This window comes from Sceloporus occidentalis, unplaced genomic scaffold (genome assembly GCF_023333645.1).
Source record: "Sceloporus occidentalis isolate IW3139 unplaced genomic scaffold, rSceOcc1.0.p SCAF_149, whole genome shotgun sequence".
NCBI lineage: Eukaryota > Metazoa > Chordata > Lepidosauria > Squamata > Phrynosomatidae > Sceloporus > Sceloporus occidentalis.
In genome coordinates this window covers 1,585,590-1,604,102 of record NW_028317129.1, presented here as the reverse complement: position 1 = coordinate 1,604,102, position 18,513 = coordinate 1,585,590, and the positions used below count along the sequence as shown (strand labels likewise).

At 44.2% G+C, this 18,513-nt stretch overlaps 1 protein-coding gene across 3 annotated transcripts in view; it reads left to right on the top strand.

Annotated features, from left to right (window-relative positions):
* The first annotated feature begins 4,325 nt into the window (after positions 1–4,325).
* LOC149280693 (H(+)/Cl(-) exchange transporter 3-like) overlaps positions 4,326–18,513 on the top strand; it is a 29,590-nt gene continuing 15,402 nt past the window's right edge. For 2 of the 3 annotated variants that reach the window (XM_089500169.1, XM_089500167.1), the window contains exons 1-2: positions 4,326–4,485; positions 17,022–17,179. In XM_089500169.1, coding sequence (XP_089356295.1) covers positions 4,326–4,485; positions 17,022–17,179 — 318 coding nt within the window. Of the gene's footprint in view, positions 4,486–11,722; positions 11,802–17,021; positions 17,180–18,513 lie in introns of those variants that run through there. The other variant, XM_089500168.1, reaches the window with a different exon arrangement.

Here is an 18,513-nt window from a genome sequence, read left to right as displayed (position 1 = left end):
ATTCTAAATGAATCACGGGTTCAGGTAATCCACGCAGCTAAAGAGCTTAATCCTTGTATTGGAAACGGCAGAGAAACGGTCTCTGCTAGTGGTAAATATTCTCCCGGCGTTCTTCGTTTCCCGCGATCCCGCTAATGCCCTGTATCGCCAGCCGTACAAAACTTAAAGAGGTCCTTTGTCTTCTGCAATGACACGGCTGTTCATATGATCTTCAAGTCTCGCCTGCATCATAAGACCGAAGAGCAGCTTTGCCTCTGCGCTGTCTTTTCACTCGAAAGCCGGAGAAACTAGTCGCCCGACACTGAGAGAGGACCGGGATACGCAAGGGAAGCTTATTTAAAATGTAATTCTATATAGAATTGTTGATCCACGTCTGTAATGTTTAAGCTTTGGATAACGGCTGAAATCTCTACAGAAAGGAGAATTATACTTATGCTGCTTATCGTGCTATGCAATGTTTGGTTACTATCATAGCAGCGACCAGCCTTTTCTCTGTGCTTCCTGCAAATAAATGAAAGGGATACGCGTTGGATTATCGAAGAGTAGCGGAGTACAAGGCTGCAAATGGGTGTAAAGTATGATATTTTAAGACTAAGTGAAAAATACATTGCACAGGGTTTGAGTGAAACATTTGTTGTTCGCAAGGAAATCACTAGTAGGTTTTAACATTTTCTGTGTCGGGTTACTTCAAATGAAACACTTATTTTTTCCTACATTTTTCCTGATTTTTGGGAACTGTGTTAACAGTACTGGAAAAAATGTGTAAAAGTGAGGCACGTTGGCTTTCTGTTCGTGCCGGACTGCTTCCATCAACCAGTTATTTAATAAAACAACAAAACAAATAGCGTTATCTGTATACATGATTATAGGAGATGATTAAACAGCCAACATCTGTTGGGAAATGCATTAATGTATTTAAGTTTTAATGATGTCCCAAGCAGTAGCGTACCTAGCGGGGGGCGGTCCGCACCGGGTGCCGCTCATCGGGGGGGGTGCCAACTTGCCGGCACCCCTCCGGAGACGGACAGCAATGTCCGCCGCTGGAGGAGCAGGCTCGCAAGGGAGCGGTATCGGAGGTCTTTTACAGACCTCCGGCTCCCTTGAGTGATTTTAAGCCGGGTTCAACCCTTGAACCCGGCTTAAAATCACTCAAGGGAGCCGGAGGTCTGTTAAAGACCTCCGATATCGCTCCCTTGCGATCTGCGCGGCAACAGCTGCTGTGCGCCGGGATTTGTTGTCAGATCCCGGCGCACAACACTGAAGCCGCGCCCACTGAACCGGAAGAAGACAGAAGAACTGAAGAAGAGGAGCGAAGAGGAGGAAAAGAAGCTGTAAGGAGAAAAGAGGAAAGGTAGGAAAGCATTCAGTGAGTGAGAGTGGATTGGTGTGTGTGTGTGCGGATTGGTGTGTGTGCGGATTGGTAAGTGTGTGAGAGTGATGGGTGTTATGCTGTACCATTTCCAATGTATTTTTCATTATATAATTATGCTCTAGTACATCATAACTCCCATCACTCTATACTGTTCCATACAGTGGCAGAGCTGGGAGACAGAGGCCTTGCACCCCCACCGCAGGACACCTGAAAGGTAAGTGAAGTTCAAAGGGGGAGAGGGTAGATCGTTAGGAGGGGGTAGATAGGGAGAAGGGAGTGAGGCAGGGGGATAGAGGGTAGATAGGGAGAAGGGAGTGAGACGGGGTAGGTAGGACAAAAGGGAGTGAGAAGGGGTAGATAGGGCAATCATACTCCTATCATGCCAAGTCTGCGAGTACATCCTGGAATCTGGCTATGCCTGGGCATGACAGGAATGTGATTGCTGTTAACAATTATATATATATATATATATTAATATTGTTGTTTAATTATTTTGGTGTGTTACTTACTTTAAATAAAAGTGTTAGATTTTTTTTTTATGGTGTGGGGGGGTCATATTCGGTTTCGGCCAGGTAAATGCTGCATTTTCGGTTTCAGTCCAGAATTCGTTTTGGTGCATCCCTACTACTAATGAAGTGGTAGGCCTACACCACATCAATGTTTGGCTTGGTATATAGTGATAGGAGTTATGCTGCACTATTGTCAATGTCTGGCTCAATGTATAGTGATAGGGATTACGCTGTACCACCGTCAATGTGTGCCTCAGTATATAGTGATAGGTGTTATGTTGTACCACTGTCATTGTCTGCCTCAGTATATAGTGGTAGGTGTTATGCTGTACCACCATCAATGTCTGCCTCTGTATTAGGGCTGCAACTAACGATTTTTTTAATAATCGATTAGTTGGCCGATTATTTTTTCGATTAATCGGATAAAAAAAATAAAAAAAAAATTCAATTTAAAATAATGTAATAAAAAACGTACAATTTACACTTTCATCTCTTTATCACAATGGCCTCTCTCTATTCACCTTCTTATTTTACTGACATAATAATAAAAGCTACAAGAACCCAAACACAGTGTTTCTCAAACTAGGTTTTAATACAAAGTTATTAGTAAATATTAATTCATATGTTAACTATTTTTCATATTTAATAAAAACTATGAGAAAAAAGCCTTGTTTAAATTTTTTTTATTTACCAAACTGCCCCCGGTTATGCACATCTGACCCCCAGCTTGCCACTCTGCCCCCATATATGCCTTATACCTCTTATAGACAGTGATATGCAACTGAGCCCCCTGATATACCTTTTACCCCCAGATATGTTTTATGCCCCCCTGATATGCCTTATACCCCCTATATGCCCTGAAATTCATAATACCCCCCATACACCACTCTGGCTCCTCCCCCTCCCATACACCACTCTGGCTCCTCCCCCTCCCATACACCACTCTGGCTCCTCCCCCTCCCATACACCACTCTGGCTCCTCCCCCTCCCATACACCACTCTGGCTCCTCCCACCTCCCATACACCACTTTGGCTCCCCCCCTCCCATACTCCACTCTGCCTCCTCCCCCCTCCCATATACCACTTTGCCCCCTCCCATACTCCACTCTGGCTCCTCCCCCTCCCATACACCACTCTGCCTCCTCCCCCTCCCATACATCCCTTTGCCTCCCCCCCCTCCCATACACCCCTCTGACTCCTCCCCCTCCTATACACCGCTCTGCCTCTCTACCCGGCTCCGTTACTGACAGGAACTTTCACTGCAGCTTCATAGAAGCCTCAGCGTAAGTGAAGGTGAGTAACGGAGGCTGTCTGTGCGATGCAGACCCCCACCGGCTGACAGAGAGGATGATCCTCTGTCAGCCGGTGGGGGTGTAAACGATGCGCACAGACAGCCTCCGTTACTGCCCTTCACTTACGCTGAGGCTTCTATGAAGTCAGTAACGGAACCGGGTAGAGAGGCAGAGTGATGTATGGGAGGGGGGAGCAGTCAGAGGGGTGTATGGGAGGGGGGAGAGACGGAAGTGAGAGACCGGCCGACAGTGAGGGGAATCCAGGTCCCCTGCAGCGTTGCGGGGGATCTGGATTCTAGTGTTATAATCCGATCTCTGTTTGAAGTCGGATTATAATTTTTCTAATCGATAAAAATTGATTCGATTAATCGATAATGAAAATCGTTGACAACGATTTTCATCATCGATTATTATCGATTTTATCGATTAGTTGTTTCAGCCCTACTCTGTAAATAATGATAACAGTAAGTGTTATGCTGTACCACCTTCAGTGTCTGCGCCGGTATATAATGGTAGAAGCTATGCAGTTTTAAAGTGTGTGTGTGTGGGGGGGGTGCCACATACAGGATCCGCCCCAGGTGCCAAATACTCTTGGTACGCCCCTGGTCCCAAGGGAATCCCCCCCCCCCTTTATACATAGGTCCACTTTCCTCGAAGAGCCTCACTGAGGCACTGCCACTCAGCAGCACAGTGTGTGTGCAAGCCGGCCGCCTAATAAAATTAAAGCGCCCGGCGTGCACACACGGCGGCCTTGCCACCTCGCCTCGAGGCCTCACTGCGTGAACGTTGGTCTGCCAGCCCACTGCGGGACGCACATTGAATTCCGGCAGGCCGCACGTTGGACGCTCCTGACCTAAGCGCCAGGACAAAATTCTCCGTCGCCCTGGCGCCTGGGATTTGTTGAGCCCTGAGTAGAGCTGATTAAGAAGTATTATTGGAAATCCAAGATCATCAACCATTCATGCATGCGGTGCCATAATGTACGAATATGCAAATTCACTATTGGGTCCGTCAACTCTGAGTAGAAACCCTTCCCCAAAAAATTCACTGGGGACGTAGAGTGAATTCAACAGCCGTATTCTTCTTGCCTTTTTCTTCTCATTCATGTTAATGAACGTTTGAATTCAATCACACAGGTCATCAAGCAGCTAAATGGAGTCTGAGCAGCTATTTCAGCACAGTTATTATCGGAACAGTTACAACAGTATTACCAGCGCAAGCAGTGATGAAGAGCTTCTAGATGGAGCCGGGGGAATGATGGACTTCCATACACTGGAAGATGACCACTTGTTGGATGGTGATGCGTCAATGGGTGAGCCTGCTTTTATAATTCGCCCTTATGGAAAGGGTTTTGTTTCCAAGACGTGTACCCGTCAAATGTTCATCTCAGCCCGGATAGGCGTATGGATGTTCTGGCAGAAAGTCCAAGTACTGAGTCCTTTTCAGCAGGAATAATGGGCAGATTACACTGACCAAATATTTTGCTTCTAAGTTCGAGTTGTTCTGGAAAATGTGTTAGGTTTGCAAAAATACTTCAAAGCTTCATAACTGTGAAACATACAATAATATGTATAAAATAAAAATAGTATTTGCCAATATATGTAATTGTTTTCTGATATATAACTTAGCGTTGATCTCCCGGAGGCAGAGCTCTGTGGCTGGCGCATGTAATCAATTTTTTGTCCTGAAGGTCTCTGCTTGTCCTAACAAATGCTGCCTGAACCTATTTAGTTAACAATAGAGGGGAGAAAATATAATTAATTGTGCAGATACCTAGAACAGGACGTTTAAGATGGCTAGTAACGTGCTATGCACAATTCTGGTACTTACTACCATCATCCCTAAACCGAACCTGGGGGCTCTCTGGTTCCCAGGCATCACCAGAATCCGCGGGGTCCCGCCACAGCCCACTCCCTGCCCATTTCCCCTTTAAATGGGGATGTTGCCCTCAGACGTCAGCAGGCAGTCCAAGCCGCGTCCAGCGAGGGTAGGCTGTAGGTAGCCGGAGGCCGCAGGGTCCCGGGCATGTCCCTAAGTACATGTTTGTGTAGGCAAAATGCAGCACTATGGAGCTTGACTCTGTCGGAAATATTTTAGTTACGTGGATGTGTGATAGAAAATGTAAGTTTGAATACAGAGTTAGAGCAGGTGAAATATGTTAAATATTGCGCATCTGAAACCATGTTCTAATGTACTTATAAGAACGTTTCGGAGGCACCTTAGCCATATTATTGTCTGGAAGGTATTGGACGAAGGTACCGGGATGGACTTTGTGTTCACGGTTTCATGCCTTGTAACCGACAAATGTTTTTCTTCTGCTGACGGACACGTCCTGCTGCTGATGTGGCCTTCTAACAGTGCAGATACCGGGTACGGCTTCTCTTCCTGCTCGCTGAGCTTTTAGCCGTGTGTTATTAGGCTAGATGGCTTTAGAGATGGAATTTGTTTAATGTTTTGTAATTCAAGCGATGCCCCAGCCATCATATCTACTTTAATGCGATATAGACTTGCGCGTTCAGATTTGTGCAAATTGACCAAGTCTTGAAATATTCTGCGATTCGTACGCCCCCCCACCCCCCAAATTGGACACAGAGCAGAAAGCTCTGAATTTCCACATTTGCTCTCATTCAGGTTCGCTGTAACAGTCTCTAAATTATTCTCTACCTTCTCTGCCGACCACTTCCGCTATCTGCCTCCGATCGGGGAGGACGTCACCACAGAGCCGCCATTTTGGCGGATGTTTCCGGGTTATGTCCGCGGAGATGTGGGCGACGAAAGATGATTAAGGGTTGAAGGGAGAAAATATCAGAAGATGTGGAAGTGGTCGGCAGAGAAGGTAGGGAAAAATGTAGAGTGTGTGAATGAGAATGAGGGCAACGAATCTCATTCCCGAATTAATAATGCCCCTGAATAGGCAAGGAATGAAAAATGTTGCTCGAAATGGAATGGCCTGAAAAACTTGTGTGAATTTGCCGATTTGCGCATGTTTAATGCATAGGATACGTGTGATACATCCATATATTAATGCATAGGTGCTTGGGGCCAGCACCCACGAATGCGCCTGGTGGATTCATCTAAGGCCTGTTTAGTTTGTGGCCGGTAACATTGGATTTCTGAATATTGAATACGTTTAGCGTGCGCCCATTATTATTATCGTTATTATTATTATTATCACAGACTGTGTGCATTAGAAATACAACGTTCCCATTTAAGCAAATTAACCCCTTAACGACAATTGCCGGTCCTGGCACGACACGGAAAAGCATGTGCTTTACGACAATTGACGTGCCAGGACCGGCACGTCTTTAAACGGGTGCAGAAAGCGATCTGTTTTCGCTTTCTGCACCCAAAAAACGTTGCTGAATGCCTCGACCTCGAGGCATTCAGCAACGCCGCTATCGGAACGAAGGGGCCATCTCTGGCCCCTCCACGGGGCGTCAACATCCGCCATACTTTGTATGGCGGCGGACGCCCGTATTAAAAGCGTTTAGGAGGCGATCGACGATCGCCTCCTAAACTTAAATGGTGTCGCTGGAATGCCTCGATCAGGAGGCATCCAGCGACACCAAACACTTACCTTTCGATGGGCTGTGACCGCTCCGGAGAGCGGTCACAGCCGCAGCTGCCGATGATCTTCGCCATCAAGCAAGATGGCCGCTGCCCTGTAACAGGAACAAACAAATTTTAAAAGTTCGCTAGACAGTCCAGACCATCTAGAGAACTTTGGCTCCACTTGCAGGTTGAATACAGGTACTGCATTCACCATGCAAGTCAATGGAAGCCAGCTTTCTAATCACAGTGTGATTAGTAAAAATAAATTAAAAAATAAAATAAAATTTATAATAATTAGAAAAAAAATAGTAAAAAACTAGTAAAATGTAAAAATCATTTCCCACTGATGTCACTATCAGGGGAACCTCCAAGTTGAAAAAAAATGTTAAAAATATATATATATAAAAAATATATTTTTGTGAGCAAGTCCTAAAATTAGCATATTAGCTTAAAACAATTCTCGCATGGAAAGAGTTAAAATACTGGCATATTAAATGCCCGTGAGGTGTCTACTTTTAAAAAAGGTATGATTTGATGGGGTAAATTGAATTGGCCGGGTTCAACAAGGTCCCAATTAACACGGGGGGAAGGATGGCCACACATCTAATTTCCAATTAGAAAAATGCACACGTACCAAATGTGGCCTTTTAGTTCCCACAAAAATGACAAACCCATGCATGTGGGGTACCACTGTACTCAGGAGATGTTGCTGAACACATTATGGGGTGTCGTGTGACAGCGGCATATACCAGGAGCTGTAAATTCATACATAAAGTAGGTGTGTGTGGGAAAAATACACACACAAAAATACTACTGCAAACTTTGAAAACATGCTGGTGGTAAAATGTGTGCATGCAAAGAGTTAAAATACCAGCATTTAAAATACCCTGTGGTGTCTAGTTTTGAAAAATATATGGTTTTGTTGGGCACACTGAAATGGCCCGGCTCAAAGATGTACCAAATAGGGCATGGGCAGTGGATCCCCAAATGCCAAAGTTCAACATTGAAAAATGCGCATGCCCCAAATGTGGCCCTTTTGCCCCCAAACAGCCAGGCAAAATCATTCATGTGAGGTATCGCTGTACTCAGGAGATGTTGCTGAACACATATTGGGGTGTTTTATGATAGTGACATAAACGAGAACCTTTTAATTCATACCTGAAGTAAAATGTGTGTGAAAAAACAAATGCAAAAAAATAACTACCACAAAGTTTGATAAAGGCTGATGGTAGAATTAGTGCTTGGAAAGGGTTAAAATACTAGCATTTGGAATACCCTGGGCTGTCTAGTTTTCAAAAATATATGATTTGATGGGGTAAATTGCATTGGCCGGGTTCAAAGATACCCTAAATGGCACATGGGGGGAAGAATTACCAGATTTGGAAAAAATGGCTTTGAAATAGCAAAACGCTACCTGTACTTATTGCCCCATAATGGGTAGAAAAAAGCAAAAAAACATAAAAACATTGGGTATTTCTAAACTCAGGACAAATAGTAGAATCTATTTAGCAGGTTTTTTCATTACCTTTTATAGATGAGTAAAAGATTTTTCAACTAAAAGTTAGAAAGTCATTTTTTTCTAAATTTTTCACCATATTTTATACTTTTTTTAGTAGTAAATAATATGATACAATCAAAACAATGTCATCTAAAGAAAGCCCTTCTTGTCCTGGAAAAAACAATATCTAATGTGTGTGGGTTCAGTAAACGGGAAAGAAGAAAATTACAACTAAACACGAGCAGCGCAGAAATGTTAAAACGGCCATTGTCACGAAGGGTACAAAAAGTAAAATCAGCTTTTGTTTGCACTACCCCTCAAAGGTTTGGGGTCGCTTAGAAATCTCCTTGTTTTGTAGGAAAAGCAAATTGTAGCGATAGATGATGAAGCCGTAGATCGCAGCGCGGTGTCTGCACGGAATCCCTTTCTCGCCCCGTTTCTTTGTGTAAATAGGTGCGGTTGTTTTCCAGCGGCTCACATCCTGCTTTGCTGACAGTTCTGCGTTTTCCATCCTTACGTACACCTTGAATGTTTTCCGCTGACTGTGTTTCTTGTCTCGGTTAAACTCCCTCCCTCCTGTTCTGTACAGCCAGGGGCCGCGGTGGTACATTTTACGGAGTATTTAGAATGTGGAGCTCCCACCTTTTTATGTGTCTTATTTGTATTGTCGGCAGGATATGTATCAAGGTGGATCTGGTAGGTCCCTTAGCTACCCATCCCCCCCATGTTGTGTGTTGCGTCCCCTAGGCTGACCTTGCACACTAAGGTACCCCCTTTTGACACCATTTGTGGCATACGTGTTTACGTGATTATGTTGTGCGCTCTGGTGTGGTAATTCTTGGAACACCGTTAGAACCCCTCCTGATTCAAGCAAATTACAAACGAATGATTTCTCTGCAGGACATCTGAAATGCTTCCCATAACTGCATTAGAAGAAACTTGTTGCTAATATTGTCATTTTACATCCGTATGAATGGACTGCGTCGTCATCATTACAAGCGACATAAAAACTTTAATACTCGTGCTATATATAAAAAAAAAAAAAAAAAAAAAGTATAAATAAGATTTGCTTTTTGTTACATCGGGTAATGCTGTCATGACATCACAATAAGTTCATCTGGATAGTGTGTTGTCATCCAGTTCCATTCTTCCCTGGAAAAAGACCTTGGGTGTTCATCATTCAGCACCAGAAACAAAAACTGTGCCGTTCTGTTACTGCATGTATGTACTAGTGAATGTGAATATTTATTACCGTATTTGCTCGATTATAAGACGACCCCCCAAAATCTGAATATCCATTTATGAATTTAAGACGACCCTATAGGAAAAGAGTTTTACCAGTAAATGTTAATTCATGTAAACTTTATGAACAATTGTTTTGTTAATAAAAGCTACAATTGAGAAAAATATATTTTTTTTATTTCCTTTTTTTTCAACCTGCCCCCTCCCAGTTATGCACATCTGCCCCCAGGCTTGCCACTCTGCCCCAGAAATGCCTTATACCCCATATATGCCATTTAACCCTCTAAATGCCACTGTGCCCCATTATACACCTTTTAACCCTCTATATGCCACTGTGCCCCATGATATGCCTTTTGACCCCCCATGTGCCACTCTGCCTCCAGAAATGCCTTATATCCCGATATGCCACTCTGGCATTTAGGGGGTTAAAAGGCATATTATGGGGTAGAGTGGCATATAGGGAGGTATAGGGCATTTCTGGAGGCAGAGTGGCATTAAGGGGGTTAAAAGGCATTTCACAGAGCACTCTGCTTCCAGAAATGCCTTATGCCCCCCATTTAACACTCCCCCTCCCTCCTCCAAACTTACCGTTGCTTCTGAGTCCCCCGATGCTTAGTCCGGGCAGCGTGTATTCGCGTAGACAACTTCCGCTCTACGCGAATCGCGTAGAGCTCTACACGCTGCCCGGACTAAGCACAGGGGACTCAGAAGCACCGGTAAGTTGAGGGGGGGGCATAGCACAGGAGGATCCAGGTCCCCCTCATCCGAGTCCCCGGTGCTTAGTCCGGGCAGCGTGTAGAGCTCTACGCGAACCAATAAGTGGTGGTGGGGGGAGGGGCATAACACAGGAGGATCCAGGTCCCCTGTATTGCTGCAGGGGATCTGGATCTTAGTCTCATAGTCAGACCTATTTGAGGTCTGATTATAAGACTACCCCGATTATAAGACGAGGGGTATTTTTCAGAGCATTTGCTCTGGAAAAAACCTCGTCTTATAATTGAGCAAATACGGTATATTCCAGTGACTTAATGTTTTTTTTTCTGTTTTAATAAAAGATCTGAAATGCCAGCATTACCAATGTGCCTGCAAAATGTTTAACTAGTAAACGGTGGGTGGGATTTTTATATATAATTTAAACATGCATGGGGCAGGCATAAAGCAGGACAAAGACTTTACATCAGGAAGCTCGGACAGACTAGATGAGCCGAATGGTTCTTCTCTGTCGTCAAAGTCGATGTTTCCGTTTAGTAAATCATGATGCAGGGGATGAAAATTTTGGCTAAGACTCCATCTTTTTCTCACGCATTATATTAAGGAAAGATTGATATCTGGACCAGATAAGCCAAGAAGAAAAAAAAAACCCATATCTAATTGAAATCGGACACCCTCTGGCCACATGGACATAAAAGACGCGAGGTGTTAATAAACCAGCAACCCCAGAACGCTGGCTGCTTCTGGCTATAGTTTAAGTGACCTCCGTCACCCAGCTGTAATGTGTGTGTATGTGTGTGTATATTATATATCCCCCCCCCCCCCCCGAAGCAAAGAATAAACTGTTAAAAACCCACTGTAAATTTTCACGAATAGAATTGCATGCATACCAACATAACGTGATTTTGTATCATTGTTCTCAAATATTCAAGTAAATTCCTTCTAGGACACAATGTTTTACCAACCATCCTACGAAAACTTTCAATCTATACGGTTTTGGGCAATAATCCAAACATTAACCCGCTTGGTATTTTTTATTATTAATATGAAATGTACATAATCCTACAGTTAACAGTAACCGTTTCTCGCTTGTTTAACTTGTAAGTGTATTTTGCATACTGGTCAGTATAGAGGGGAAACGTGTAGAGGAATTTATTAAGTGTATGTGTGTATATGTATGTATATGTGTGCGTGTGTTTAAGCCGGCACATAGTGTTGCCTGCACTGCTTCGAGCAGCGTAAGGTATGTCATGTATTTGGCGGGGGCTTCGGTCTGTATAGCGTGCGAGTCATGTTTAAAGCCTGGTAGCCGGTTGTGCTGTTCCCCTGACTCGCAGCTAGTCTGCAGCCAAGAGCCGGCGTCGGTGCGATCGCCTCCTCTGATGACATCACGGAGTGTGGAGGAAGGCAGTCGCTGCAGGGAGGCAGCAGCACTCACTGCTAGCTCTCATCAAACATGGCAGCTTCCCAGGCTGCAGCTGCTGCATGAGCCATGCCCTGGTGTCTCTCCTAATCGAGCTGCCCCGTTCCCCATCGCTGCCCCTTCATGGATAAACCAGCGGATCCCTATTTACCCTACGATGGGGGAGGAGACGGCATTCCTCTGCGGGAGCTGCATAAAAGAGGTTTGTAAAGGGGCTTTATTCCATTACGTTACCTAACGTGGGCTCGCTGCAACACGCAGGTCGTGATCTCCCTTATCCTCTTCAGACGCCGCATCTCAATGGGTTGGGAATGTTTCACCCTTTCATGGCCGATGTCTTTTGTAAATTGTGTCGGATCACAGTAGCCTGCGGAGTCCATTTGCATTGGAACCGACAAGACGGTGTCCCTGCGCCCTCCCCCGTCTCCCCTGCAGGAGATCTCTGTAACGCGCATGCAGATATTAAAGGCATTATGGATTGGTTTATCCGAACGATCGCACTAGATGTATGTTCCTTATGTTATAGCAAGCTCTGGCAGGGAGTGGCGTTTCGTAAGGCAGGGTATGCTGTTTACTCGTTGGATACAGAAAAGAGCTTTTATTTTTCCCCCTGCGACAAGGTTATTGTGCAACACACTGCTGGCGTCCCAGCGCATGCACAGAGACTACCTCTGTGTCAGTAAAGCCTCTGAATTCACGCTGTTCATCGGGCATTTCAAATGTTGGTTTTCCTCCTTTTCTGGTCGTTCCAGTTTAGCTATACATTTACGACACGGCCCTATATGCCTGCAGGATATGCGCAGCTTCACCTCTTCCTACTGTAGCGTGTCCCAGAAGCCGGTTTCTTACCTGTGCTCTTATACCGTCCTCTCCCACCACTGTGAATGCTTTACAATGCGGATAACTTTACACCCTAATCCCCGCTGCGTACCCTCTATTCCCTCTGCGTACCCTCGCTCCTTGTCAGACTATCTAAATGGAGAATAGTCATCCTGACGTGTCTGCAATGGGGGCGAGGATGCTTTCACCTGGCCGTGGTTTGTGCACTGACTCCAGTGATACCATCACACCTGCTCCATGTCTAATGACTACCGCTGACCGATAAATCCCGACGCGGAGCAGCTGCCACTAAACATGGAGGATCGACATACCCAGCACTCTGTAATCCAGGCGAGGATCGGGGCTGGTCTACAGTATTATTGTATAATTTCTGTGTATTAGTTATGTAGCCCGGCGTGCTGCTTATAACAGAGACTGAACCAGAAAAAAAACCTGTACGGCCGGCTCGAGGGGTTTTTCTTCGTTGGAGGAATGTACAGAGGAAACGTACAAACGCATCCTGATGAGATTAGTATACAGCAAAGCCTAGCTATCAGATTCTATTGTCTTTAGTTCTTATTTGGTTCTCTCCTTCGGCGTATGTGTGTTACACAGCGAGGTGACACCTATTGAATCAACGTGAAAGAAAACTGTAACGTCAAATTTTAGAGACCTCCGTGGTCTTTTCTTCCAGTTTTGTTTCCAGTAAAGCACCGCAGTGCTCTGGCTTGGAATGGTCAATTGATTGTTAAACATTTTGTAGGCTTAACCCTTTAACTGGTAGTGGTGTGCAGTACATTTGCCTTTGGCTTTCAAGGGTTAAACGCATAGTCCTGCACTATTAGGTACGGAGTAAATAAAGGCGATGTTTGTTTATTTCTCCCCCACGCTGTGTGCATATACGCTGGGGGCATACTTCTTCAAGATCTGAAGACCACTGCTTGGAGGCAACCCAATAGCCGGCAGGCGTGTGAACCCAGTAGCCCGTTCCACAGGTTCAGGACGTGGATTCTTTTATGACGTTACTATGGAATGACAGGTTTTCCAGCATGCGCAGACTCACGTGCCTGACCCTCCTACACCTGCCTGTAATCTCGCTTGCTGCACGCCACAGGGAGCTTCGTCAATGTTTCTGCTCACTATATATATATATCTATATATATATAAATATATTATATTATATGGATTATTGCACTCACAGTGAATAGTGTAAGGCTTTTGGAGCTGGGCTAACAGGAAGATGAATGAATGTTAAGGTGACCTACTGGCCAAACTAACAATCAAAGCTTTAGAACAAAAGGCAACAGACATACAGTGCGAGTCATTGTGTAACGCACACAAAGACTGCCCATCTTGCAGCTGACACAGATTAAGTACACCTCCGGAATCCTGCCCCCCTTCTAAAAATGATTTGGATGTGGGAAATGGAGAAAAGCTTCATAAGCAGTTTATCCTGTGAACAGTGTGTGTTCCTGTTTGGGTTGCACAACGTTATATTTTGTTTGCACAGAGAGTTATTCTGTACGTTGGCAGATTAAGATACACATGGAGTGCCACAACTTTTTGTTAGCCAATGGTGTGTTTGGCAACAGCGATAAAACCGTTTTATCGGTATCCCTGTACTTTGTGGCCAAAATGGCCATTTTTTTAAAAAAAAATTTTTTTTATTTCCAGGACACGTCTAATTGCTGCCGGTTACTGAGCATCACCTATTATGCTTCATCGCAGTGTGCCGGAGTACATTTTTTTTGTATTTATTTAATACATTTTATGTTTATTGCTACTTTACCAAAAATACAGTGTCAATCAGACAGAATCCCTCCTTCTAGATTTTCCCACATCATGTTTGGTGACGTTTCCTCTTCCAGTGTGGGTGCTGGAACTTTGCCCTGGATAGAGCATAGGTAATGATTAACACTTGTTTTATTGTCATTTGTTTGCTCAAGTGCAAAGATTCTTGAAGATAATGGTATCGCTGTGCGTATATACCGCAGGTATCAATGACCTGCACCATTAATATTTTGCAAAGTCACCAGTCTTAGAACAGCGTTGGTAAAACCTCACCATATCCGTGCCTCTCCCGTGACAATGTGCAGAGTGAAGTTTCTCTAACGGTTCTGATGACTGTAGATGGCATCAGCTGCCTTTCCTGTCTTGTACTTCTGGTTTAGGCTGACCGTTAGAGGATCACTTGCTGAGAAATGTGTCTATTTGGCAAACCCTTCCACGCCCCGCACACAGATAATGTTCTGACTAAGACGTTGTGACCCTCTTATCAGTATACTTTATTACAGCATCTGCTGCTGGTTCCACGTAGTCATTCACTACATGACAAGTAACACGTGATTGATTCTAATGTCGTTCCACAGTGACGCTTCATTGGTACTGGACACGGTACCATAAAGTATTGCCTTCCATACTGTACTCCTCAGACAGGCAGCCATCGCCTTACCATCTGATGCCTAAAGGGGGGCTTTGGCGGTCCCTTAGCATTAGTTGCGTACGGTCAGCCAGGATCCATTACCTAGACCCAGAGCCTCTGTTACTAACGGAGCCAGCATGTGAAAAGTCCACATTGCATGAACAATAGTACTGTTTGTTCTGGTTAATTTGTATTTAGATTGTATTTAGGAAGAATGACGGGCTGTGGCAAGAAGTGAAAGTAACAGACTAATGCAACAACAGTAGTGTGTGTGTGTGTGTGTGTGTGTATCCGTGTGTGTATCCCTTCAAATTACTGGATTTGGCTGTTTAGCCACACCTATTGCAGAGAGTTGTGTAAAATGAAATGTATAGCCATGCAGAGCTCAATGACTTTTAACGCGACGCTGTTGTAGGATGGTTAGTTCACCAAATCTTGGCCCTGGTCCATTGTAAGCCCAGCCATTCTTCAGCAAGGCGGTGGGCCGCGCAGGCTCACAGGACAGTAGCAGCACATGGCGATGAAGCCTATGGTGTGTAAAATAAATAAATAAATAATCCCCATCCTTGATTGTTAGGAGTTCAGCGAAGTGGGTTGTCCCAGCCAATACCTGCAACCGCGTCGGTGGTGTAAGCTTTACCAGCATTGGATGCTGGATCAGTGGAAATGTTCTCCGGAGTCATCGCTGTTTTAGAAGTCTGATAGGTGACACGGAGTGGGAAAGATATCTGGCTGCGTAATGCCTCCAAAGTTTGGCGGGGGAGGAATTATTTGTGCTCTTACTCAAGGAGGAAAGCTTCAGATTGGTGGGGGTTTGAGAGGGACTTAAACGTTACCTTTTCAGCAGAGATAGGCTAGTGCCCTCCTCGCTTACACTTCAGGGTGACTAATAAAAATGTTTGCACTCATCACTCCCTGGCTCCTGGGATTTATCCAACCAGCTTCGTATCTTTGAGATTTTTATAATGGAGGCTTGTAAGACACAGAAGGAAACCTAATTTTAGAGTCTTATCTTTATGTTCTGGACCAACTATTCAGTGGATATCTAAAAAAAAAAATTCCAAAATACTTCCTCTGCATGAGGCTTTGTCCGTTATCAAATGTCATGGAAATAACCCTGAGAGGAAACCCAATCTGTCCCAAGCAGAAAGCTCCTTCCTTTCATGCCAGAAGCTTGTACGTGATTTTAACCACCAGAAACGACGTTTCCAATCCCCATACAATGTCTCATTTCAGAGATATCCTTGATGGATGGTGGACAGCATATCGTGATTTACATCCCTTTGTTAAGGACTTTACTGTTGTTTTTATGCTGTGGCTTGAAGTTGGGTATGTAACGTCGTCTTATAGATTCCTATGGGACATTCTCGCCACTTCCCCTTGGGTGCTGCAAATCAGGACGGCTATTGAGTGGGAAACGGGTGGATCGACGACTAGTGCTGCCTTACCAGATGAGCCACCTTGCGGCACTCGGCGACATGGTGAGGGGGCCACGTGGAAGCCATGTTTGAGGTTAAGCTATTCATAAATGCCAAACTATATATCCGATCACATAATATAATAGTAAAAGTCACTTTTTATTTTAACTGTGACAAACTAAATATTTTTCTGAAAAGCTGTGACACCCGCATTAGTAAATGTATCCTATGTAGTGGTGCATATATGTAGGTTCCATATGAAGCCCATGTAGATGTGCCGCATAACTTGGAACAGGCACCTATACAAAGGAATTCAATTCTTGAATCATGCTAAAGAAACACAATCTATGGAAATGTTTCACTGCTTATTCACTAGTATGAAATCTTTAGCGCTTTTGGTGAATCCGCTGTTGTCGGGACTGTTGTCGTTCTTGTTAAGGGTCATATATATGCAAGACGTGTAACTGCGGTATGAACCCTGCTCTCAGTAGATGCCGCAGGGGGAAGAGTTAAGTGGGACAAATAACCTTTAGTAACTAAACGCCTGTACCAATATACATGCCGTAAAAACGCAAAATGTGTGCCAACATGCACTAAATGTTGCTCCTCTGATTCAATAGAGAGTTAAGTTATTTTTAGCATGAATTGAATGAATTAACTTTATTTTCAGAACCTTTGGGTTTTCTCCTATCTGCTTTCCCTTTGTTAATGTTGGATATTTTAGTTTATTTTTACTAATTTTCCCTTTTTTCTTTTCTTCCAGGAACTCATTACACAATGACAAACGGAGGAGCCATCAATAGCACCACTCATTTGCTGGATCTTTTAGATGAGCCAATCCCCGGGGTTGGAACATACGATGATTTCCATACGATCGACTGGGTGCGGGAAAAATGTAAAGACAGAGAGCGTCACAGACGGGTAAGGAATCAATTCAAAGAACACGTGGACGTATGTTACGACAGTGTTAAGGTTCCCTAATAAAATGGATATTTAAAATTACTTTAATGTAGGCTCTGGCTGACCATTGAACAAATGGTCAGTGGACCTGTGCCCTATTATTTGTCTTATATAGCGCCATCATTCCACAGCACTGTACAATGGCATGTTTTTGGCATTTGTGCAGCTCTAGTGCTTTTGTGTGTGTGAATACTCTGCGCCGCACATCGCAAAAAGTGTAAGAGTGTAGTGTGCTTCCACATACACTGTATGGACAACAGTATTGGGACACTTGACCATTACACCAACTGGGACTTTTATGATATCACATTCTGGTTGGTCTGCCCTTTTTAGCTGTAACAGCTTCTACTCTGCTGAGAAGGCTTTCTACAAGATTTTGGAGCGTTTCTGTGAGAATGTTTGCCCATTCATCCAGTAGAGCATTTGTGAGGCCAGACACTGATGTTGGACGAGAAGGCCCGGCTCGCAATCTCTGTTCCAGTTCCTCCTAAAGGTGTTCAATGAGGTTGAGGTGAGGGTCAGTCAAGCTCCTCCACACCAAACTCATCCAACCATGTCTTTATGGACCTTGCTTTGTGCGCTGGGGCACAGGCATGCTGGAATAGAACAGGATCTTCCCCAAACTGTTCCCACAAAGTTGGAAGTATAGCATTGTCCCAAATGTCTTGGTATGCTGATGGGGATGTCAAGAGAATACATTGTATAAGTCTCTAAACGGGTGGCTTTTTAGTGTTTACAGATGGAAAAATTTCTAAGAAGGGAATATCCATTTGAGTCTTTAGTTGGGGAAAAAACAAGCAGGGTGCTGGGTGGCGAAAGGCATTAGTAGCAGGAAGTTGGAGGTGGTTCAGCCCCCTTACCTGCGTCTGGTCAGCCCTCACTGAGAGGCGGGCTACAAAAGTTTTAAATTATCAGGAGAGACTAAGCAAACTTGATGGGAAATAATATTTGCATGGTTCAGTCATAAAGCTATGCTGAATTGAGGCCAGGACGAGACAAGACCACGGATCTATTAATATCCGGGTCTCTGCATCAGGTATGTTTCTCTTACCTTACATTACCTCTAAGCCTTGTACCCTATAGTTTCAGATTATGACCTCTTGCTCCTCCTTTCAAATAAGTCTGCCTCCTAAATCACTTTCTGTATTTAAAGTTTTCTATTGCACCCCCTGTATTCTTCTATCCTCCTAGCTATACATATGGAGATCCCTTAGTCTTTCCTGTTCATTTTTATCTTGAAAACCACTTACCGTTTTCTGTAGCTCTCCTCTGAACGCTCTCCAAAGTGTAAATAT